Here is a 25,771-nt window from a genome sequence, read left to right on the forward strand (position 1 = left end):
GTTCTGGGACAAACTATAGCAGTAACTTATTTAATGCAACTCCAAGGGATCCAATTTTGCTTGTTTTGGAGAGGTACAAATCTGTGAGAAATAAATAAACCTCTTTCTCTCACTGGCTCATTGAGGAGGTCAAAAGTTCTCAGGTTATTTGGAGGCTGAATCTGTTTTCTGAGCTGTGAATGGAAATATCAGCCTTCAGGTTTGTGGTCTTTCTCTGAGAAAGGAGCTGCCAAACATCTTTTGCATGCAAAGGAGACTGATATAGTTGAGGGATGAACAACTTTAAAGGCTCCTTCAAATCCTGGAGTGTGGGTCTGCATAAACCATCTCACACAGAGCGCAGCTTGCACAAGCTGTGTGCTTACGCAAATAGGGTGAAGCTGTATTGCTTCTCGTGGGGCTTGAGGGCTTGATGGTGACACAGAGCTGACCCCCCGGTGTCTGGTTACATCCTTAATCCCTGAGTGGGAGGGAGCTGGCACCTGTTCTGCATGGAGGAGTGCTGGGTCTGTGCTGGGCTGTAACTGCCGGCTCAGAGCTGAGCGTGATTGCCATATCAGCAGCACCTGTGTGCTTGTTTGCTGGGCTTAGTGCTTATTTTCATGGATCAGGAGGTTGCAATCAATTCCAAAAATATCAAGAGTACAGTTTTAGCCCATTAGTCAGATCAGGAGTGGATGCGTACTTTGAAGAAATTGCTTAAGGGGTAAAAAAAAGTATTTTAAAGTATCAATCCTGTAATCACTGTGAAGAATTGACATCAGCAAGGTTTTTCCTGCTCAGTGAAACAAAATGAGTCAAAATTTCCAGACTTCTGGCTTTTCTGCTGATATCTGAAAGCAAGCAACAACATTCCTGTGGGCAGAAAGGGAGAGCTGCGCTGAGAGCGGATGTGTCCTGTGGCTTTAAGTCTGGGCAGTGATAGAGAGCTTTGGTGAATGCTATTGTATAGATATAGAATGATTAATGCGGGCATCTGAGAACGCTTAACTTAGCTTTTGGTGTTTGTTATTTCACTTATGGGGCTGTTAATATCTCATCAGGCCATATCTTAATGATTAATAGTCTGTTTTATCAGTAACACAGGAGAAATGTGATTATCTTTAAGTGGTGGAACTCCTGTACTAACTGGATGAATGGTATTAGATGGCTTTAGTACCTCAACCTTCAGGCTGGCTGGAAGGTCCTGATGCTTTGGAGCTGGTGTAGGTGTAATACAGGAGCAATGTGGTAGGGCAGAGCTATGGGACACTGCGGCTTAGGCGTCAGTGGGAGAGACAGGCTGGAGATCCAGAAAGAAAAAATCTGGTCCTCCCACACTAAGCCCCTCTGCTGATAACTAATTCTATCCAGGAGCAACCTGTGTCTCCTTCTGTTGGCCTGCAAATAGCAAGGGCCTGCAGACCTGTCAGCAGCAGTGGGATAGATGCTCCGTTCCTCTCCCTGCAGCTGAAACTTCCAGTGCTTGTCAACACCACACAGCATTGCTCAGGACTAATTAAGCTGAACACTTGCATAGACAGACTTCAGTTTCAAGCAGAATAAACCCAGCCATGCCCTACCCACATACTCATGACTGGGTTCATTCTATTTGAGGCTTTTATTCATTCTTCCATCATACAAGACATTTTCTCTCCCTATCAGCACTTCTACACCAGCAGTAGAGCTGAGAATTAGAAGCAGAGTGGTGGGGAAATAAGACAGTTCTCAAAGCTTGCCACATCTCCAGTGGGGAGGGCTGCTGTTCAATTCAAACAAGCCCAGTAAGGAAGCTAATTGCTGAGAACAGTGGGATCTTCCAGAGCCCTAATTAGAGGTGATTTTAGATCTCTGCAAGAGCAGGAAACCTCTTTTGCTTGCATACCAGTGAGTAAGACTACCTTACAGCTGGGAGTGCAGCTGGCCTCTTCTAGCAATGGGCATGGCTCTGCTGAGCAAATGGGGAGCTCAATGGACAGGAACTGGATGGAAACTTGGCCATGATTCCTCCTGCACCCCTGCAGTGTGGCTGGGATATTTGAGTACGAAGTGGCACAAAGCTTGAGCACAGTGCTGGGTAAAGTCAGCTGGTTTGGGACCCAGCCCAGAACATCAGTGTGTGTGCTTGAAGCACCAGGGTTACAGTCTGGCTGCATTGCTTTATCTAAATAACAACTTAGTTTTTAACTCCATGCTTTCCATCTTGCTTCATTTCTTGTGAGATGCCTACTGAAAGAAGCCAAATGCTACACCCAGCAGCATTTACCTATGAGCAGACACAAACAAGTGTGTGTGGGAGCCAGAGGGAGTTCTGCCACAGAGTTCAACTGGCACTAAAATAATTCCTATAGAATTGCATTTCTGCTATTGCACCGTAATCTCTCTGCTGTAGACCTCTAGCTTAAATGCACATTAAAGTCTGGGGTCAGGCCAACTGGCAGTGAGTTAATGGTCCATAGAGTGGCTGCTGCTGTGCTGCCTCCCCTCCATTAAGAGGCAATGTTGATGAAAGTGGTTGGTGTGCCCCAGTTAATAGGGTTCATGGCTTGCCCCTGCGCAAGGGAGGATGCTTGTTGCATTTAAACAAGATAGGAACTCAAGAGGCTCTGCAGAGCTTCTATATCCAAAAAGGAGACTGAATTGGGGTGGGGAAATCCTGGTGTGCCCCCATGGATAGCTTCTGGGGAATCATAGACCCCTGTCCCATTGTTGTATAGGGTGCTGCTCCTGCCTTACCCCAGAGAGTATTACAGACATCAGTACTCACATCTGCAACCTCTGGATGGACATGCAAAACCCAGGAGGCTCCTTTTTTACCAACACCCTTTTGCTGGCAAGCATGCATCATCTGGTTGTTGATAGAAATTATACACCAAATGATCTTTAATACAAAGGACAAAAATGTTGAGTCTCTGAACACATGCACTTCTCCAGCCTGCTCAGCTGCTTCAGGCTTTTGGTAGCAGCCTGTGAGGCTCGGTGCTATCCAGTACTCTGATTCTTGGCATGCAAAGAGGCACAGAGAGGGTGATTTCTCTGGCTCACTGAAAAGAGTAAAAAGATGGAAATAAGAGACATTTACCAGCTGTGGTGGTGGGAAGGGTGCTGAGGCCTTCTGCTTTCCTTTCCCATCGTTGTGCTGCTTTTCTCTCTGGGGCCCCATGTTGCAAATCCTACACTCCCATCTGGAGAGCAGTGGCTGCAAGCTCCCTCCGGAGCTTGTTGACGCAATCTGGGTCATTCTGGGAAGGTTGTTGGGAAGGATCCTGCGCATCCCTGTGGTGCCGGTGCTGGGATTTGCTTTCCATGATGTGAAGGGACTGGGCTGGCCCCATCCCAAGCCCAGCTCTCTCAGCCTGCTGCATCTCTGGACTCCCACAGTGCCCACTGGGAGGCCAGCTGAGAAGTGGATATGATGATCCCACTCCAGGGACATAGGAGGTACCTCATGGGATCCACCTAAGCACTTTTTTTGGATGAAGAGAAATCAATGGCTGAAGCTATTGCAGTAGCACTGAGGAGTGTAGCCTGGCTTCCCTGCCCAGGAGTGCCGGTGAATAAGGGGATTTCTAAAAGGCAGTGACACCCTTCTAGGGGAGGCAGGATTTGTTGAGGAGGGACTGAGTGGATTACTGTTACTGCTAGGAGCTAATCTGTAGGGCTGCTTTGTGGGATTCCCTAGTGCCCCCGTTTCGTACTTGGTATCAGAGGGTAAATGTGCAGAGAATTTCTGATTTTAGGAAGGCCGTGGAAAAGCGTGCATGCAATGGTGTGCAGAGCAAGAAGTCATCAGTTTGTATTTTAGCTGTATGTGTAACAGTCTCTTTCATTCCAACACCAGTTTATTACTGAGGGACCAAACAAGTTAAGCACCACAGCTCAGTGGTACCTTACTCTAAGTTTTAACATGTTATCTTAGTGTATCTAACATTGTTTGCAATATGTATTGTTTGCAACAAATCCAACTCCAGTGCTGTAGCTGAGATGCTTTTCAGCCTCCTGCTCAACACCCGCATTTCCACACAGAGACAGCTGCTCCTTGAGCCTCCCACAGTCTCCAGTCCACATTCAGTCCCCGTTCTCTGACCAGCTTGAAGGTAAAGCAATGGTCACCATTGCTGGTGCTGCTCCACTATCCCATGTGCTGCCTTCAGCCTTACTGCATTTAGGAATGTTTTGCTTTCTATGTGAAGGGCCCTCAGTGATTTCTAGAAATAATGTTACAACATGCATTCCAAAATGTTGCCATAAACCTTTAACTACACCACGAATGCTACTAACAGAAACTTTCCTATCTGAACAAGTGCAACTTGAATCTTGAAGCAGCTCTCGAACTACTTTGCACATAAACATCCTGCAGTCCCTTGACTAGCCCATCCGGTGTGTGCCTGGCAGACAAAAGTGCACCAGGAAATCCTTTTGGGAGCCTCACTTAGCAACCAAGCCTGAGTTCACTCAAGCTTTAACCACCCCCATGTGGATCTGCCCAGTAGCCTGCCCGGTGTGGTCCCCACCTCTCATGCCCCACAGCAGTCACCCTGCTGTGCCCAGTTTTACCTTGCCAGCAGCAGTGCCTAAAATGCAGGTCTCAACGTGGTTGGAGGGTTTTCCCCATCATCTGTGTGCTCCTGCAATTTCCAGCTCTGGTGAGCAGGAGACTTCCATGGAGCTCAGTGTGTATCCAGTTACTTCTCCCTGCTCTTGCTGTTCCTGGGTTGTTTGAAGTACTTTGTATTTCAGCAGAGGTAAAGCCAGCATTCAATGATTTCTCAGCATCAATCCATCAGAAGGAAGGAGGTGAGCAGACTGAATGAACCCAGCCTTGAGAAGCAGCGTTTCTTCTGCCAGTGCTTTACTTCCTGATGCTCCTCAGTACCCCTGTACTTACAGGTGTTCCTCTTTCCACCTGCTCTGCCTGGGCTCCTCATGTGCCCCCAGGGCATGGTGCTCACTGCAGGTGATGCCTTTGCTTTCACTTCTTCCTTGGAAGAAAACTGCAGGAATTGGGCAGAAAATCCAGTTTGCAGCAGAGTCTGGTGGTGGGGCAGCCCCTTTCCTGCCCTGATATCTTCTCGTGGTTCCACCTTTTCTCTCAGAAATGTCAGGGCTGTGATGGAGCTGCTGTGTGGCTTTCACTCCTGTGCTTGCTCAACCTTGTGTTTCCTTCCCTATGCGACACTGGGGGCTTTCTAGCCCTCCCCTCTGTCACCTCCATCCGGACCACTCTGCCTTTGGATGGTGTTTGCTCTTCTGAGCCAGGCGTGTGCTGGAGCAGCTCACTCACTTCGCACTGCTCTCCCACTCGATGCACTTGCTGTTTGCTCCTACAGCAGGAATCAAAGCTGCTTTTCCTGACAGAGGGAATGCACGGTCTGCAGTCGAGATAGGATCTTTTCCCTACGTTTGTTACGTGAGGTCTCATGAATTAAGAAGCTCCAACCCGTCTAGACCTTATACCAGTCAGTCTGATTCATCAGCGGATCTCCTTGGAAACTCGCTGTTCCTCTCTGATTTGTTACAAACATCTCTCCCAATTTAAAGATGAAATACAGTGAGAGCAGAAAGAGGAGCTATACCATGTAGATACCTCATAAAGAACTGTGTGCCTTGTGTGCGCAGTTGCACTGATATGTGTGGGAAGCAGCCTCTCCATGCTGTGGCACAGGTGGGAAGGGGCTGCCCTGTCCTTGCTGGAAATCTTTCTTTCAGGATGGGGTGACTGCAAAAAGACAGTCCTAAATGGGTGCCAGCAAACTGCCTCCGGCTCCTTTTACAGGGTAAATCTCCTATGTTTCTGACTCTTGTCTGGGCAGAAGTGCCCCAGAATCGTGTCCTCTGTTCCAGCCATGCTCAGATTTGTCTGAAATCTTGGCTGTGAACACACTGTCCCTACCAGCACAGCCTCAAGTGCTCAAAGCTCAGTTTGCTGAGTAATCTGGACTGCAGTGAGCAGCTGCTGATAAATGAGGGTTCAGGCAATCAAGCTCATTTTCAATGCAATTAATCCATGTCAGGAACATGACCTCTTTCTGGCTAATTGAAGTTTTTGCAGATAGTCTTAAGTGATGGTAATAAAGGGCTGAATCCCAGAGTGGGGGAGCCCCTGGGCTGAGTGTGATGCCCATTTGCCCTGCTCCCATGTGGCTGAAGTGACACAGGAGGGTGGGCATCTCACTGTGTCTCTGGTTTGTCACCTAGCCCAAAGCAAAACACGGGGGGAAGCCTCTCCTCAATCTCATTTCCATCTTTTTGCTTTCTTTGCGGAGCTTAAAGGAAAGAGTGAAGCTGTGATGCTGCCACATCTCAGTGCTGGTGTCTGTTGGTGGGAGAGAGGAGAAACGGGATGGTATCAGCAGGGAATGCTCTGGTGGAAGGCACCAGCATGGGAACTGTGGCTCCGTTCTGCACAACCTCAGCAAGTAATTTTTATGAATTAGATCTTTTGAGATAAAAGCCTTGTTACTGCAATGCAATGAGCTCTCATAGTACAAACTGGATTCATTTGTATTGGGAAGATACAGGCTTATTGTTTTTAGTCTGTTTCTGCAGCACCAGGAATTCTTAATGTGATAATCAGTCTGAGGAAATGAAAGTACAGAGGGTTGCAGCGCTCTCAGCAGGTGGTGATGGTGACAAGCTGTAATGCTGCTGGAGGTCTGTGGGTTGTTCACAGGTGATAACAGGAAGATGCACGAGTGATACCTGCATCCCTGCCCTTCCCTGTGCATTTCTCTGTGCTCAGCATTGCTCTGCCACAGTAGCAGAGGGCTTCTCTCTCACACAGCCTTGCACAAGTTGCTACAGAGCACTTTGGCCATTAAATGAAGTTGCTTTGACATATGCAATCAATTGCACCACGACCTGTGTTTGTGTGCTGCAATCAAAGGGTTCTGTGCACAGGGAGGAGGCTGAAGCCAGTGCTGGAGGTATGACTGCGGTGATGTGTGCTCTGTGGTGTTCACACTCATCAGGAAATTGCTTACATTATGAAGCAATTATCATGGTTTAAAATTCCAGTAGCATTTTGAAGGTGTATGTGCCAGGGGGCTTCCATTTGCAAAGAGGTTTTTATTGCACCAACTTGCCTAATGACTTTACTGCTTGAACCACATTGAGGTGTTTTAGAAGCCAATTTGTAATCTTTGTTGGAAAAACTCCATGTAGAACACTTGTTCCACTGCAGGCTGCTATACTAAAGTCCCTTTATGCTCTGTGCAGGTTTAACTGGGTAGAGTCCCATACAGTGTTAGCAGTAACTCTTGCAGGACATTTTCACCCATTGGCTTCAATGGGAAAAGGGTGAATGATGTCCATAAGCTGCTAAACAGTAAATGTGCTGCTGGAGGTACTGGTGTAGATTTTCAAATGTGGGATCACCACATTAATTGTTGTACCTTACCCATACATGTCCTAGCATAAAGCCCACACTCTTCTGGCAGCCAGTTTTGTTTCTAGATGTCACTGCTTGACTTATAGGCACTCACCAAACCTTGATTAATCCTGTAACATTTCTTTGCCGTACGTATGGTTCTGTGATGTCTTTAAGGTCACATGAAATTGTTTGCAGCCCCTTTTATAAATAATACTACAAAACATTTGCTACTAAATCTAGCTGTCAGCAAACAAATGCCAAGGAGTAAAATGATTATTACTGTTATTTGCTCTATTCCAAAATCCATTAATTTGCTTGTTGCAGTGTTAAGTAATGAACACTTCTGCAGCAAGGTCACTGTTCCATTTACATCACAGCTATCTCATGTGCAATACGCAGAGCCTATTCCTTGCTTCGGGCTATATATTAACATTATTTTCCTTTGTTTTCTTATGGATTGTCTACCATGGCTATAAAGATTACCTGTGTGACATCTCTTTTTAAATTCAGTGTATAATTATATTAAAAAAAAAAAAAACACCCCAAATCATATATTGCTATCTTAATACACCTCATTTGCTTTGAACAGGAGGACATATTGCTGTTATTTACATGACAACACAGGCTTAGCTGAGCTCTGTGGAATTTTGCTGTCTCTGACACATACTGGGTACAGGCAGAGCAATGATGGAAATAATGTGAAAGAAAATGATTCAGTTCAAGTCAAAAAGAGTAATGGAAGTAGTAAAACCGAGAAGACATGAAAGGAAGAATTACTGAAATAAATATCTGAGATGGGAACCTGCCGGAAAGGTTCACTGCAGCTGCACATTGCTGAGTGTCAACTGGGTTAATTTGCAGGGTGGTTGGTGTCATAGGAACAGGTGGTACTGAAGGAAAGATCTGGTGTCCTTGGACTGGGTCTGCCCATGGAGATGAGCCTTCCCAGGTATCCTTGGAGCATCCCTGATTTACTGCAGTTTAAGGTGGTTATGCAAACCTGCCCCCCCAGCTAGTAGCACAAGTGCCTCTTGGACTGAATAGCTATACAGTGCTTCATCTGCTTGAAGAGTTCTGGCCTCACCACTGCCATTTCCTCTGGGCCACTTTCTCCCTACATTGGCTGTTCCCTCTTCTCTTGGTGGGCTTCTCAGCCCTCCTGCCTAGGGACCAGGAGGCGAGTGCTGCTCTTCCATGCAGATAGAAAACCTTCTGAGTGATGTGAAGTACTTGGCTCAAGGTCACCATGTGCAGCTTTGAAATTACTTGATAAACACTGCATTCCCAGCAAATAACGCGCTTTGGGCTGTGATCTTATCCTGTAAATGAATCTGGGATACATTCCTCCTCTTTCGTTCTAGTCCAGTAGTGTATTTTGCCCACACTAAATAAAAGAAGTGGAAAATCATTAACTTCCCTTTCTGATATATGTCTTTAATTTCTTCATTCATAATGAGTTCATTGCTGCAGCAGCGGGGGTGAAATATGTTGTACTACTGGAATTCCTTTGCAATTCAGCATTAATTAATGTCCACTTCTAACACAGTGTTAACAGTAATGAGCCTAATCTTTCAGAGACCACTGTGGGAAATTCTGCTTTTTTTTTTTTTTTTTTTTTTCCTAGCAAGTTGTCAGAAATACAGTGAAAATTGTGCCTTAGCCTTTGTTTAAAGCTGCTGCTTTGGGATTTTAAGGGTTGGAGGATAGTTCAGCATGGTGCCCTTGTTCTCTGACCCTATGCCATGTAATGGGGACTCTGGTCTACCTTGCCAGAATCAGCTCCATCCTGGTGCACCAGAAGATAATACTGGACTTGTGTGCAGCCTCAGTTTAGGAGGTTTTCTTGGACTGCAGAGTAAGCTGCTGTGGGAGCCCAGTGGAACCAGCAGTTCATGCTGTATTGCAGGGGCTGAACCAGTCTCATGGCTTTGGGGAGGGATGTGCATCCCTCCTGTTTCACTGACTTTCCATCAGTGAAGTTTCTTGCTTTTGTTTCTGTATCCAACTTGGAACGTGTGTAGAAATTTCAGTCAATTAAAACACAAACAACGAAAAATAGGAATTACTGCACCCTGGGGGCAATGACATAACCCTCTGTATACAGCACTGAACTTGTTAGGACTGAGGAGGACTAAATAAAAACCCAAGTGGCAGCACAGGTGCTTGAGTTAATAGCACAAAATAGCACTTTAAAATAGACTGTAGAAAGCTTGAAACCTTTCTTTGCTACACCTGCTGACGAATGTAGCCCTGATTTATAATTTTTTATTTTTTTAACCAAAGATCCCATTGCATCTGTCTGTGCTGAATTAATATGCAAAAGTTTATATGAAATGATTTGCTTAGAGGTCTTAATGAATTTGGTTATCAGAGAGGCCTTTCTAATAAAGATAATAGACGTCAGCAGAGCTGGCAGCACTTCTACTGAGGCAATTTTTCATTGAGTCTGGAGTAAATGTTCTCTGATAAATCTTGTCAGTGCTGTCACTCTCAGTCTAATGGCAGAAGCAGCCTTTTAGTGCACACAACAGCAGAGCTATTCAGTGGCTTGTGGGTTCTGGCACCACGTTTGAGTGTTCTCCAGCCTTCCCTGTCTTGCTAATCCCTCTGCTACTAATTTATCAACTTACTTAGAACATAAGAGGTTGCCTCTGTGGGAGACTCAGCCTCCGCTGTTCAGACTCTTATGATAGATGCTGCCAGCTCTCCACGTAGGATGTGATGGACATGCTGCACTTCAACTGGCTGCCTTGTCATAGAAGCATAGGTAGAATTCATGCTTTGTTCTTAAAGCACCTGTTTTCCCTTTCTTCTTCAAAAAAACGTTTGAATTGGCTTTCTTTTGGCCTTCACAGCTAGGTGTTGCCTGGAACCTCACTGAGGTCTAAAAGAGAAACCATACTTTGTATTTCTTGCAGATAGCTTCATACAGCAGGCTCATTCATCACCAGGGATGCTGAGCTGCCAGCCAGCTGTGTATCTCTTGAACATTATGGTCCCTCTCACTGAGGCACCTACAGCCTAGGGCTGAGTCCACAGCTGTGAGCCCGTGTGTGCTATCAAGATGACAATGACCTTGTTTTCAGACCTAGGTCTGAAGCTGCCACTACCTAATGTAGGTTGTGTATCTTGCACTCTGAGACAAGTGAGGAGTTTGGTAAAAAGCCTTTTCCTGGTGCCAGGAGTGCCATGTTATGTGTAGGATCCAAGTTTGCTGTGTGAGCCTTCTGACAGGTGGTGGGAGGTTTGTTTGCTTTTAAATTCCTTTAAACTCTCTGCTGCTGATCTTACGTGCCACCAAACTCTGGTGTCTGTAGCAGAGAAAAATATAATCATAGAATCATTAAAGTTGAAAGAGACCTCTCAGATCATCTAGTCCAGCTGTTCACCTACCACCCATTGACTGCATCCCTCAGTGCCACATCTCCACAGTTTTGGAGCCCCTCCAGGGATGGTGACTCCACCACTCTCTGGGCAGCCTGTGGCAGTGCATTACCACTCTTTTGGAGAAGTTTTTCCTAATTCCTGAACCGAAACCTCTCAATGAGTTGGTTAGCATTTGTGAAGATCTGAAAGAAAGAAACTGAACACAGAATCAATGTTGTACAGCTGAGCTAGAGCTCTGTATCAACCAGATCTAAAGCTGGCTTTGGAGAAGTCCTTGGATAATGTGAACTGGCTTTTACTGCAAATGAAGAGAATAAAGCTGAAGCAGTTCATTCCAGCTGAATACCTGGTCGTTATATCTAATGTTGTGAAAGCTGTTGTGGAAGCACAGGCTAAAATGGCTATTCATCTTTGATCCTTCAGCAATATAGGAATATCAAGAAATCCCTGAGAGCAGGGTTAGAGAGAGCTCAGTTTTATCTACAGCCCCCTGAACACTGCAAAATGCTTCAGCTCAAAGGGGGCAGCGTGGTGTGGACAACCATGCATGGAAGTGTCCTTTGTGCAGACACCAGGGCCCCTTTGCTTCCCCAGACTGTTAGGAGAAAAAGCAAGATGGTGAATGCTGTGGTTTGCCTACCAAAGCAATGCTCTTTGAGAGTCCACTTGTATTCTGATCTTGTGTATGACAGTGGATGGATTAGTGGAGGTTGGGGGTGCTTTTATGGTGGATGGAAAGCTATTTTCTTCTCAACCCATAGTAATAATTACGTGTATTTTCAGAAGTTCTGTAGAAAAACCATTTGCCTCCCTCTGAACAACTTAGTGCACTGGTTATCTTGGAGACTGCAGGAAATGTTTGCTCTGTCTTGCTTGTCCTTTTCCCAACAATGCACATGCACAAAAGCCAATTTGGAAACGCTTATGCATTTTGATTGACAATAGAAATTTTTGCTTTGAATTTTGGCAAAAGAGTTTATGCTCCCCAGAATGCTTTTCAGTTAACTCTCATTTCATTTGCATGACTAAACAGTGGTTCTGCATTGCTTCATTACAAAAGATTTGCAGAGCTCCAAATGCCTTTCAATGCTGGGGGAAAAAAAAATACCAGCAAATCAAACTGCTGTGTATGGTTAAATTGCTCCAAAATAAAGAATTTCAATAGAAGCTGTTCCTTTTATCCCTTCAAATTTAGCCCTTGGCGATATGAAATGAGGAAGCTTCAAGCCCCAGAAGAATCTGGGTGTGGATGGTGAAAATGAGAGATGTTGTCTTTTAAGAAATAATCCTGGTTTCTGCCAGCACAATAATGCAAAATGCTGATGATTCACTGCTGGGATTCACTACCACATCAAATGTATTGCCATGAATTATTTAGCACATCTAATTGAATGTTAATTTTGCTATTGGAGATAAGTAGCCATTGAGCTTCGAGTGAGAAATCAATTTATATGTGTCATAGTTCTGATATCCCTTGAACTTGCTTGGGCATATCCACAGTGCTGCCTCTTTTTGCCATGGCTTTATGCTCCACAGGCATTGGTTTGGCTGGGGAAGTCCAGCAGCCCTAAGCCTCTGAAATTCTACATCCAGGAAGCTGTAAACCTCTCTGGCCTTGCAGGCTGGGGAATATCTCCACTATTTTTCATCCCTTTTGGAGCACTCGAGCACCTTTGGGCAGTGTGACAGATCCCTGGTTCCAGGAGGTTTGGGGTTTGCTGCTGAGCCACAGCATAGAGGAAACAGAGCCCCCTGGGGCTGGAAATGCTCTGCAAATGCTTGGGAACAGCACAGAGAGGCTCTGCAGGCTAAGACACCTAGATTTGGACTATCAAGGTCAGCATTGCCCACTGGAGGATTAGGTAGGATCAAGTAATTAAGGAAAAGGATAATTTATACCAGATTTCCCTCCAGGCAGAGCAGATGACAGTTTTGTTGTTGTTGACAATTCTATGTCTGTGTTTTTGTGCAGTAGCACGGGAAGGGGGAGGACAGGTAACAGGTTGTTCAAGCACAGTGCACATCATGGGGATGATGGTGATGTTGCTGAACCACTTCACTGCTGAATTCATTTGTGGCAACCTAAGCCTCTTCTACTTGAGTTGAATAACTTAAAGGTAGCAGAACAAGCAGCATCCATAGGGAAGCTCAAGCTTGGGTCTCAGCTCTGTGGTCTGATTGAATTGCCTCCATAGCTCATGTAACCCAATTGTTTGTGTGGTGTGGTTGGAACTGCAGGCTGGTGGGTCCTGCTGCTCTGTAGGAAGAGCTGAATCATAGAATCACTCAGGTTGAAAAAGACCTCTAAGATCATCTAGTCCAATTGTCCACCTACCACCAATACTGCCAACATTCCCTGTTTGCATTTGCTCTTAAGAGCCAGAGAATGTCTTTCCCTTGGAATATGCATTTGGATGAAAACAAATAATTGCAGCCAAAGGTAAACTGACCAATCAAGGATTATTTGCTACAAAATTACCCACTTGGTCTATGAGCAAATGGATCTGTGAATTGCTCTGGCTGGAAAAGGGAAGAAGGCTTCTGAAGCTGTCACCCCCTTCCTTTGTTTTGAAGAGAATGAAATGCTGTTTCAGTACTTTTAAAATTAAATTGTTGGACAGCTCTGAAATGGTTCAAAAATGTGCCTAAGTTTTAAAAAGCTAGATTTTAATATTTTAATGACTTGAAATAAAGTGCTAATTTCATTGTTTACATGAAAATTGTCCTTTTCAGATCAGTTTCAACTGATTTCTTTCTCTCAGGTCTTCCCTGGCCATCAGACTGGAACTGTCAATATTTGTCAATATCCAAAAGAGATACTAGATCCTTAACAAGTAGAAATATTGGTCTCCTAAAGCGAGCATAGCTGCTGCTGGAAGAGTTTGCACCAGGGAACCTTGCTGAGCTTTGGGGACAGAGTGTTGTGCTTGAATGCGCACCACACTGCCCTTCCTGACTCAGCAGCTCTGATGCAAAAGAAGTAGAGCCTGAGTACACTGATGCTTCTGGTTGCAATATAGATATCAAAGGATGATTCCCTCATTGTTCTTGCTTTTATTGCTGACACTGCAAGCTGCTCAACTGCAGCATCTGGAGCCATTTAGCTGTGTGCAAGAGAACATTTCTGGGTGTATATTAAAGGGCTGTGTTGGTGTGCCTTCCTCCCTGCTCCCATACTCACTTTGCACAACATGGGATGTTTATCATCTCCCCTGGTGTATGCGTTATCTCTTTTAATTTTTTTCTGTAGGTTCAAATTTGCCTTTCCCCCTTTTGGAAAGGCAGTGTGCACTTACACCCTTTGAAATTTGCACCTGAAAGACAGAAGCAGCATATCCAATTGCATTTGATTTGGCCTCCACTAAGCAGCTTGTAAGGCCCTCTGCTGTGGCATCTTGCTCAGAAATAATGTTATCAGATTAGCATAATCAAAGTGGGAATGGCTCCTAAAGCCCAGGTGGAGATAAAGCAGTGTAATCAGATGCAGCATGCCTGTCTTCTGGCACATGGGATGGGCTGTGATAGATGGTGACCCCAGCACAGGCAGATAAGAAACACCTGAGGTAAGGGGAAGAAAATAGGAAGATATTTCCCACTGTCTGTTTGTAGTAGTTTATATAGTGTTAAAAATTAAACTATGTTATATTTTAGCCTGTGCTGTTGTTAGCTGTAGCATTCAAGAGCAGTTATGACTTAGCACTGCTTTTATGCACTCCCTTTCTTGTCTTTTATGCCTCTTTACAGCTGTATGAGGCTATGAGGTTGCATCTCAGTGAGGAAGACATCAGCAGGACTGTGATGGGTGTGGGAGATGCTGTGGCATCTCTTCCATCCTAGCTGGATTTCCATTTGGCATGTTCTGTACTTGCAGACTTATGAATGGACAGCAAATAGCCAAACGTGCACCATCACTTCTCAGCACTGGCTGTGTGTCTGTCCTGCACAGCAGTTTGTTCTGGAGCTCCTGTTTGTAGGTGTTCCCTCTGTTATGATAAATGACAGATGGCTGTGGTTTACAATGTACCTTGGGCATACTGGAATAAATTGGTCTGTGTACATGTGTTCCATGTGCAGGGATGACCCCAAGAGACAATCTGATCCCAGTGCTGGCACTTTACAGCTGTGTATCCATGCAGTGCCACACAGACTACTGCACTTTGTTGTGAGGGACCTTCTGTAATGATCAGTGGGGCAGCCAGAGGCACACTTGTTGTGCTTTTCTTAATTTTACATAGTAAAGAACTGACACAGGGAATGGTGGTAAAGCTGAACTTGAGGTGAGAGCAATAGCACCATAGAGCAGATCAGAAGCTCCCAATCCATGGGAGTTTGTGCATTGATCTGTTTGGAAGCATTAACCTGAGGAATTTCTCCATCTACACTTGTTTTCATTTGGCTGCATGTTCACAGGGATTGATTTTCTTAAGATCTGAGCATTGAATTAGATGTTTTTCTGGATGTACTGTTTCAAACTCTGCTTTTGTAAGAAGGAATCAGCTGGGATTTCACTTAATTTGACTTTGTTATTGAGATTCTCAGGCAGTAAGCAGGAGGTTTGTGACTGCACTTTTCCCTGTAGCCCTTGAAAGGGCAGAGAGCTTTACTATCTGTAAGGCTTAATCATGTTCTCACCCCTGTGCAAAGCTGAGGGGCAGACTTTGGATAATGCTATGCAGTAGTAGGGTCATATAACTTGACATGGGGTGAATTCCTGCTGTGGTGAAATATGGTGACTTCTTAACAGGCAAAGAGGGCTATCGAAGAGGACTGCAGGAAGGCTTCCCTATTGTGTCTTCTTGGTGATGAGGCAGCCCATTTCCCAGCTGGCCCCGTCTGGATGCAGCCCTGCCTGCTCCTTGCTGTGTCAAAAGCCCCTGAAATGAACAGAACGGGCACTCATAAAGGAGGCATTAATAGTGTTTTGCTTCTCTGCTGGATGCAGGGTCTGAGCTCAGGCACAGTGTGTCACCAAAAGCTGATAATAAATAGATATGCAACACCTTTGAAATGCTAACTTCCCCTGGAAAGTCTGTTTCGTGACTATTTCTAAGCAACACAAAGCTCCTTCCTAGACAGTCTGCTCCCTTCTCTCTTTTTTAATAAGCAAGAAGCATAGCATATGGCTGGAAAGAATGTGACAAATAGCTTCACATCCACACAGCTCAGGAAAGCAGGGATATGGCAGAACTTCAAGGAAGCTCAGTTTCTAAGTGCAAAGATACTCAGAGAAGGGAAAGATGGGAGCAGCTGGGTCTCAGGCAGGGGACTGCCTCTCCCTCCTGCTCCCATCTTTTCCCCATGGGCTGGAAGTGGCTGTGCCTTTCCAGGGGCATGTTTTATTTCTGAAATGGTTGCGAGAGCAGCTGAAAGCCCAGGTTTCTGCTGTGCCAGGCTCTGTTTAACACAATGTGCACTTGCTTTCCCCAGCTGCATTTTCCCTGTGCTCTTCTGAAGTCGGGTTTGCTGCTGATCTCCTTGTGTGGGTACACTGTGACCCATTTCAGTTCAAATGAACTAGGTTAGATAAAGAGATGCAAAATGTAGGTCCTTGGCTGTTTTGCCTCACTTTGAGTGAAATCTATTGGCCACAGATGCGCAGTCCCTCGGCTGATGCAAGTCAATGCACCTCCTTTGACTTTGGAGGTTTGTATCATTGTTCCAGCTGCAGATCTTGCATGGCATCTGCTACGATTTATCCTGCGTGGTGTTTATTTTAATAGCTTGATAAAACTGTTATCCTCGAGGGGAGATGGAAGCTGGTAGCTGTGTGCTTAGTACAAATCTGCACCCATGTAGATTCCATAAGTATTTGCTTCAAAGATGTAAACACCACATTACCCAATTAAAGGAGCGTCCTTAATAATTTATCAGGCAATTAAAGTATTCATTGCCCTTTATCCCAGGGAGCTCCACCAGTGATATACAATCTGAACTTGAGTTAAAATGCGATAATAAATGAACAGTGATGCAGTGTATCAACCATAATGAGAACATTAAGGCAATGAAGGGTGGTTTGTCAAAAATGGAGTACATAACACAGTTAGCGGAGCTAACTTTATTTCTGGAAATACCACTCATCTTGGATTGGGGCATGGGGGGAGATGACTGCAGAAGAAATCTCAGAAATACATTCTAGGGAGAATTTACTCGTTGCAAAGCCAGATGGAAAAGGTCTGTCTTCCTAGTTGTTGTTAATAAGCCTCTTGAGACTGGGATGAGAAAGGGAAATGAGCTGCTGAATGAGAGATCGTAGCAGGAGCTGTGTTTCAGCTTAGCTCTGGCTGCTTGTCATAGCACTGTATCGCTTTGTCCTTCTGTAACAAGAAGCATGAAAGCAAAGGGGAAAGGAAAAGAAAGGGGGGAAAAAAAAACACAAATGCTTTTGTGACTAATTCTGGCCTAACTGTTTGAAAATGACCCAAGAGGTTAGGAGTCCCACTCAGAGAGTTTTAATCAGATACAGATGCTTCACTACTCTTCTGGAAATCTTAGTCACTGCTATAGAAATGCCAGGACAGCCCCAAGGCTCCTGTTGGTGCTGTTAGTCCTGCTGCTGGTGGTACCTGGGGCTGTGAATGTACACCCAGAGGTGATGTTCATACCCAGTTGAGAAGAGTTGAACTGGGCATGAAGAAGGGGTGATATCTCAATCTTCCATGTTTGAATCATATCCTCGGGTGGGTGTGGTGACTATAGGCCATTGTTATTACTTTTGAAGGGTTGTTCTTGTGCTGTCCAATTCTACATGTGAAGAAGGATGAGATGGAAGTGAATGCTGATAAGAATATATTGATTCCTCAGTTAGGCAGCCACAAACAATTTGCTTCAATAGAAAATCCCAAGCAAGACTTGTGCTCCAAATTGAGATGGACTTCACAGCTACAATTATTTTGACTGTCTGAATGAATGTGGCAGGCTTTGAAAATGAGTCCTGTAGTATCTCTTTTTAGTGGGTGAATTTGTGATTCTTTTATGGTGACACAAATTATTTCTTGGTTTAAGAAAGAACTGCAGTATATCAGGTAATGTTACACGCTTTCTGATCTATTTGCTGTCCTTCATAGGCCTGTATAATACTTGTGGAAACTTCAGTCATTAATACTGAAGGTTTAGTATAGCCCATCACCTGAAAGCATGTATCTTACATCAAAAGAAGCCAAATGACCAAAGATATGTTTCAGAGTCATTTGCAAGGGCAAGAAGTACACGGGCTCTATTCCTGCACTGTTACCAAACTGCTCTGTCACATTGGACACTTTGTGCTATTATTGTTTTTCCCTTGCTGATTTGGTCTCTTGTGAACTCTTTGGAGAATGAACAGCTGCTTGCAGCAGGATTGTGCGGTGCTTAGTGCTATATGGCAACTTGTAACAATAGTAGAGTGATTGGATAGTGAACATTATATTAACTAATTTGGAGTGGATTATATGGACTAGAACAGTGTACTTGAATGCAAGGCTCATCTTCTCACCACTACTTGCAGTACATTAATTCTGTTTATTTATATTGCTATGCTTTCCCCTTCATGTGATGTGAAGGAGAGTTGGTGCCCTGCCATGAACTCAGCAAAGGTTTTGGGGTGAGGATCTGCTCTCTACCAGATATGAGAAAGCTTTTATAGTTATTGATAGCCTCTGGAAGAAGTTTCTTCAGAACTACACGTGGTTCTGCCACCTTCCCAGTAGCATTGGTACCATTGTGCTGCACTCCCTTTCCTGATGGAACACACTGGGGAGCTTCTTCATGAGCTCTTATCCTAGTCTACAGAGTAAGCAGTCCTATGGGAATAAAATATCTTGGTTTTCCAGGTCACTTCAGAATCAAATTTTTCACTGAACAAATTTAAGGACGAAAGAATGCACTTCAAATAAGAGCATGAGCCATAAAAAATAATAGCAAAATGTGCTTTTAGTGTGATACTTAATGATTTTTTTGTTGTTGGTTTAACTCAGACAGATTTTAAGTTATTTGTTTTAAGCTGGAGCAGGCATCTCCCTCTTCTATCTTGAGAAAGGCAGAGAGAACATCCTTATTTCCTCCATTTGTAGCCTGCATGTCCTTGCTTTTCCCTCTTACCTTCTGCACTTGTTCCCTTCCTTTTGCAACTGAGCACTTGGATGCTATTCAGCCCACTGGGGGACTACAGCTGTTCTCTCACTCTTCATCATTCTGGTCATTTGGCTGACATTTCAACTGCATACTTAAACTTCCTCATTCCTGGATTCAGTCTGACTTCTTTGCAACCTTTTGTAGACAGAGCAGTACAACCTTTTGTATTGTTATGAGACAAAAGCAAATGTCTGTGCTTCTTAGAACAGTCATAACTATTTTTTTTCTTGACCTATTAAGATAGTTAAATGAGAAACAGCTTGTGTGGTTTTCTGATGCCCCGCTGCTGTAAAGGTTATGGGAACTGCTGAAGGTCCCTCTGCAGCTATATACTACCACTATTTTCTTTATATGAATGCTATTGCTTGGCATAGAATTTAGAAGAAGACCTGAAACAAAGCCAAAGACCCAATCTCCCCCCCTCAGCTACTTAGGAGAGATGTGCAGTTTTAAATGTACTGTGAAAATACCTGACTTGTGACTAATTCCAAGGAAGAAGAAAAGTTACTGCCTTGCAAAAAGTGCAAGATTTTCAGTATCATGTAAGACACATTGCTTTTGGTGACCATTTGAATCCATCTCGTGTCATATAATTTATGTTAATTAAATGCTGATAGTATCTGAAGAAGCATATTGATGGAAAATGTATTTGAGATACTATTATTAATTCATCACTCAGTAGCTGGTGCGTGAAATAATACATTCTGAGACTTTGATTTAGGGCATTTCACTTTTGATATTACTGAGCTGTCTCTTTCCAACAGAAATAGCTCTTTGCCATTTTTCTCCTAGAAAACAAAACAAAATCAAAGATCTCCTTGAAATCAGCTGAGTTGAATAAGAAATGTGCACTTCCAAGCCTATCATGCATGCTGATCACAGTTGTCCAGGCAGATGGACAATAAATCATTGATTTTTAAAATAATGTCATTCAAGTATGGAGGAGAACTTTTAAACTCAACATTATGTGCCATATTGCAGCCCTAGCTTAAGTCTCAGCAAGTATAAGGACATGATGGTCTTCCTGGAAGTTCAGCAAAACTTTGTGCCTAAATCCTCACCAAGCCTCAAGTGTCAAGAGTGCATGTAGGTGGTCTTGAACAGTGGAAAATAGCTGGGAAAGCACAGGGAGGATGGTTTCTCACAACTTCATGATGTTTACCAGTGTTGGAGCTGGTTTTATTCACTGGATATTTACTGATGACCTATACTTTATAAGCACCCCATAACTTAGCTGTTTCCAATATGCTGAACTTCTTTGGTGGAAGAGAAAGAGTCTGATATACAAAACTTGCTCTTTTTCATTAAAGGTTTTCCCTGCCACTTGCAGCTGTAACCGTTAGGTTTGCTGCCACCAAGAGGAAGGGCTGACACTGATAATTCCTCAACTGTGGGACAGGGGAGCTTGAATATCAGATGTGGGAAGAAGATGATGAGAGACTCTAATGTGCATTCCTCACTGACCCCATAATGCCTCTAAAAGGAATTTGTTGTTTTCATGGGAATGTGTATAATTAGGTCCTGAATGGCCTGTGCAGGTTTAAAGGTGCTCACCCAAGGCTTACAGCTTCTTCCACTCTATAAGATCATCATTGATTCAGGAGCTGGGGAAGCACTGCTGTTGACAAACCCAGTGTTAATGCATGGGGACTTCCATGCGTTCCCCTTCACTGCCTGGAGCCCCAGGGATGAGTTGGAAACAATGGAGAAACATAATGATGAGCTTCTATCTGGCAATTACAAATGTAATGGGGAAGGGAGTGGAGTAAGCAATGAAAACAGAGGTGAAATTTCACAGCTGACTGAAGCTGAGCTAACTGTGGGAGCTTGCTGAAGCTGTCCCATCCTCTACTCCCAGATGTGTGGCTACCAGTACTACCATGTAGGTGGCAAGCTGGATTATTCATAGGGTTATGGGGTTAGTTTTCAGGTGCAGCAGTGAGCTGAAGTTAGAAGGAGATGCTTTTGCTGAAGATGAAGAGAAATTGTAGCATTGCCAAACTGAGCTGTACAACTGAAGTTATAATGTGATGTGACAGCAGGATATGTGTACGCAGGTGCCAGCTCCAGCATGCCTCTTTGACAGGACTGATTCAAGCCCTGATGGATCACTTGTGATTTTCTTTCATCTGTTCAGATTTGTTAAAAATTGCTTCTGTTTGACCCATTAATGGAAAATTAGGAACAAGGATCAGCTCCATGCCAATACTAATGAATGCTGTGATTAGAAAATAAAGAAATGCCCTGCTTTCAGCTTGGGCCTGTTGTTTCCTAATCTCCAGACCTGCAACGAGCAGGTCTGCTCTGATTGTTACCAAAGGAGCTCATTTTGAGCTCAGGTATGTACAGTGCTTCTTGGTGTTGCCAGTCTTTAAGTTACAACAGTGTTCTACTGCTCCTGTTCCCTTACGGAGTGTGGAAAGTGTATTTGAAGATGCTCAGTCTCTACAGCAGGATAGCTGCAGAAGAATTAACCGTCTCCCCACATATGCAGACTTTTGAGATGAAAGCACTCATTCTTTTTCTCTTTTTGTTCCTCCCATCATTGTCAATCTCCTACTAATTTTCAAAAGATGAAAAAGATAAGAAGTCAAACCAGTGTAGTGCTGAACCAAAGGAGGCAGTAGGAATGTGCCAGAAGGGCAAGGGGATGTGGTCGCTTGCTGCCCTGGTTCTTCACAGCTTGTAATGCTGTAGGTTGGGTAGATAGACTTATATGACCATTAGGCTACACTGGGGAATTGTTGGCTTTACAGTGCTCACAAGCAGCTAGAAGAATTGAATATTTGGTCTTAGCCTCTAGAGACGCTTGTATTGCACCATCAAGAGAAATAAAGATCTGGGAAATGGTTTCTTAAAGCATCTGCGTGGAAAGGATGAAGATGTTCCAGATTGCAAACAGTCACTTTGCTCACCAAGACTAAATAACTACAAAGTCATTCGGAGTTTGTTCATAAACATTCAGGCTGCTGGATTCTTTACTTAAATGTAATTCCTGCAGCTTCTCAAATGGTAGCTGGAAAGCTTTCCATGCATCTCCACCAGGTTGCTTAGAAATGGTACTTGCTGCAGTGTTAGAATGCTCTTATGAAGGTAGGGCTGTCAAATATCACTTTCTAGGACTAGTGTTTGCCTTTGCTATTTGAATTTCTCATAAAAAGGGCTTTCAGGGCATGTTGCAATAGCAGGAGGTGAGGGGTCTGCAGTGCACAGCACAAGAAATTTTTGGCTTCTGCATCAAATGTACATCCTCTGTTCTTGCATTTCTGCTGGTTTATGTACATCCACCTGCCTGGGGACTTATCTCATTTGTAATCTATCGTATTAATTATTATTTGTGAAGGTGCCAAAGACACTGTGCCAGTGAGACAACTACATTATTTGTTAATTATTTGTTATTGCTAACAACTTGCTAGTAGAGAGCTGCATTGAGCGAATCCTCTCTCATGGTAGCAAGGTAGCAGCTTTATTTGCTTAACTTTCCTTGGTTGATGGTAGGGCTGCTAAAAGAACTGGGGGAAGATTTTCATGTAGGTGGTAACTTCTGCTGTGAATCTCTAAAATCTGACATAAAAATCAGCAGAAGGAATCTAGGTTTGCTAATCTACATCTGCATTACAACATAAGGCTGACTTATACCCAGAAAGCTAGGAGAGGGCTTTCCAAGGTGGGTAAGAGAGCTTTCATTGCCCTCACTGCCACTCAGGAGATGTATCCTCCTTTTGTATATCCACCCAGGTGTGAAACTCCTCTGGGTTACCTCTAAAGTTCAATGCAAAAGCCATGGTGATCTTCATTGCATTTAATTTTAAACACAAATGTTAAAAATAGAAATATCCCAGAGCTGAAATAATTTCCCCTTCCTAACTGACTGCCTCACTCACCAGGGTCCACTTACATTTTGCCTGCAGTTGTCAGACTGGAGCTCCCCAGTGCTAATCCCGGTGGTGGTTTTAACACAAAGATCCTTGGTCTTAATTTGCCACGGACTTTTATTAATTTCTCATCCCTCTGCAATCTGATTTTCACCATTCCCTGCACTGACTATTATAAAAATAGTGGAATTACAGATGCCATTACTCCAGTTTTTGAGGCCAAAGAAGCATATTCCTGGCTCAAATCCAGTGCTACCTTCAACCCACCTTGCTTCGTAACACTGCAGTTCATGTTGCTTGGTACTAGGGGACATCTGTGGTTGAAAAAGTGGCTTTTAGTGTAGGTAAAGGTCTGGAGCTCTGGTCCCAAATGGATGTGCATAGTTATGGTTAAGCCAGCTGCCACCATGTGTGGCTCCTGGATGTCACTGCTGCTGGGTTACACCTTGCTTCCGGGCTGGCTACATGTAACCTTGATGAGCTCCAGATTTAAACAAGGTTCTTTGAAACCTCGGGGAAGATTTAACAGGCTGTGTGAGACTTGTTTTGGGGTTAAGTTCTAATGATCACTTAACAGCTGATGTTTGGCTTGAAGAGGATAAGACCTTAATTAGTTATTTGATTGGTAATGAGTTAGGTTGAAACTCCTCAAGTGGATTCATCAGATCAGACTTTTCCTAGGGATGGGAGAACAGGAATGGAGGTAGAAAGCTGTACAATATCTATATATTTTGTCCTCTTGAAAGATAACCTTTCAGAGAGAGCTTCAATAGCCTGTATTGCTGTGTGCACTTCTGGAAATGAAGTAAAATCTGTGCAGGCTGCTGGGCACTGTCATGGTGAGCAAATCCCATGAGACTGTCAGGAGAATTTCTTAGTGTGTTGAGGGTGTTTCTGGGAGCTCTGAGACAGAGAGAAAAACTTTTCCAACTTCATGGGCTCATCAAAAATCCTCCTGGGACTCTCTGGTCACTGTGACTGCCTGCTCAAGAGATTTCTGCATCTGCTTGATTAGCATGTTGGATTGCTTTGGTAATCAAGGAAATTAAGTCTTTAGTACTATGGACAGATTTTCTGACAGTTCTAGAGAGAGTTGGGAGGGAGCTTGGGTGAAAATTCCTGGCACTGGAAGGGTAAATGTAGAGCTTGGCACTGTCATTATCTGTTTTATGGAAGACAGTTCAATCACTAGTGCGATCAATCTCTATAGATTGAGCTCGTGGCTATTATCAACTTTTCCTATGCCCTTCCTGCTCGTAATTTTAACTCCAACTGTCAGTTACTTAAAATGAAAGGCACAACAGTGCTGCAGAGAAAGAAAATGTAGCGCTTTCCCACCACATTTTGTTGTGCGCACCTTTCTCTGCATGAAGCTTAATGTCTGCCCATTGCCTACGAGGGCTGTGCCATGCATTCAGCCCCTTAGTGCTCTGTGGCTGTTGTTGAGCAGTCACAGTGCAATACAGACAGATGTGCCTGTCTCTGTCCCTCGACAGTTACATGCTCCTGTTGTAAACACTTTAAAGAAAAGGCTCTCAGGAGAGCACAGCCCATTACACTCAGTTGTAAGAGTCTCTAGCAGAGATGCATATATTAAATGGTTAGTATCTTATGTTTTGCAAGGCAGTTTTCCCTCTATTGCTCTCTCCAGCTCTCCTACTGCTCTTGGACTCAAATATTTTCACAGTCTTTTACTGATCTGCCTGGAGACGTTTAGAAGACAAGGTGGGAAAACACTGGAGAAGTGACTGTCGGTACTCCTGCACTCATGAGCAGCCTCAGGGCTGTGCTGCCGTCTGCTGCCTTCATTTCAGGTGGCCCCACAGCCCAACACTGTGAGCACCCCAGTGCTTGGCTGAGTGCTGCTGGCTCTATTTGGGAATGAGATGGCCTGGAGCTGGCATGAGGAGCAGCAGGAAAAGCCTTCTAATGTAAGCTCCCAATTTGGCTGCAGGCACGCAGAGTAATTTTAGCTCACATGCACTGCTTGACACCAAGGCGTTAAATTTGAGGCACCCCGATCTGTTTGCCTACAACTGTCTGTCTCACACAGACTGCTTCGTGTTGAGCCTGGGCATGAAGCCAATGGCTAGAAGCATTAGGTATGGCAGCAACAGGAGCATCCCATGCCAGAACCTCCGCCTAGGCTAATAGAAAACAGCTCAGATGCTTGCTCCATTTGAAAAAAGAAATGCCAACATGTCTTGGCTACTAAAGGCCTTTGTGTGTAATTGTGTAGAGACAAAAACTGCAGGAAGGGATGAACTCTGATGTCTCATCACCCGAAGAAGTGAATACCCCATATATTTTCATCTGACATGCATATGAATTAATGCCTTTTCTATACCTACAATCCCCTATAACACTACTCCTGGCTGTGTAAGGAGCAGTGAAGATCCCAGCACTTTTCCCTGAACCTCATACAACAGCAGTGCAACATCATCTTGACAGCTGCTCTGCTTGGTGCCCTGCTGCCTGGAGCACATCCAAAGCCATTCCTGCACCTGCCACGAGAGCGGAGCCCATCTGACACTGCATCTGCCTGCCCTGTCCCAGGTTCCTCATGAACACCGGGATGGCTCAGGCTGACATCTGTAGGAGCCTTGGTTCCACCAGCCTTGCTGCCATAGAGATTTCAATCCTTGCTCAAATGAGAGAGAAATAGAAGTGAGGAATGTTGTTTTCACTGTGACAACTTCTGTGCTAAGGGTGTGGCAAGGTAGAAGTTGGTCTTCAAAGCAAGTACGTTGATTATAAGAAAAAAACTAATACAAGGGACGTCTCCCAGTCCTTCCTGACTTTGTCTACAAGGTGTATGTGTATATACACCAGAGCTATCAGCAGAAAGGCATCACCCATAAAGAATTCTGCTGTTGGAAAGCTGAAGGTATCACTCATAAAGAAGCCCTCTTTGCTGCCTGTTAAAATCTTCTAATGAGCGAAAAAGATACAGAAAGTCAACAGCTTCTTGCCAGCAGGTCAACTTCAAATGTGTAATTGGTATCATGTTGTGATTCTACCAGAGCTAGCAAAAATCGTAACTGATGAT

At 44.2% G+C, this 25,771-nt stretch overlaps 1 protein-coding gene across 6 annotated transcripts in view; it reads right to left on the minus strand.

Annotated features, from left to right (window-relative positions):
* LOC140256334 (calcium-activated potassium channel subunit beta-2) overlaps positions 1 to 25,771 on the minus strand; it is a 106,825-nt gene that overhangs the window by 32,367 nt on the left and 48,687 nt on the right. The window contains exon 1 of one of the 6 annotated variants that reach the window (XM_072344786.1): positions 4,537 to 5,403. The exons of 3 other annotated variants lie outside the window; for them this stretch is intronic. Coding sequence is in view for 2 of the 3 variants with exons in the window: in XM_072344784.1 (XP_072200885.1) it covers positions 3,062 to 3,111 (50 nt within the window). In the remaining variant the exon portion in view is untranslated. Of the gene's footprint in view, positions 1 to 3,061; positions 3,392 to 4,536; positions 5,404 to 25,771 lie in introns of those variants that run through there. 2 more of the 6 variants (XM_072344784.1, XM_072344782.1) reach the window with 2 other exon arrangements.

The sequence above is a fragment of the Excalfactoria chinensis genome, chromosome 9 (assembly GCF_039878825.1).
Source record: "Excalfactoria chinensis isolate bCotChi1 chromosome 9, bCotChi1.hap2, whole genome shotgun sequence".
Classification (NCBI taxonomy): Eukaryota; Metazoa; Chordata; class Aves; order Galliformes; family Phasianidae; genus Excalfactoria; species Excalfactoria chinensis.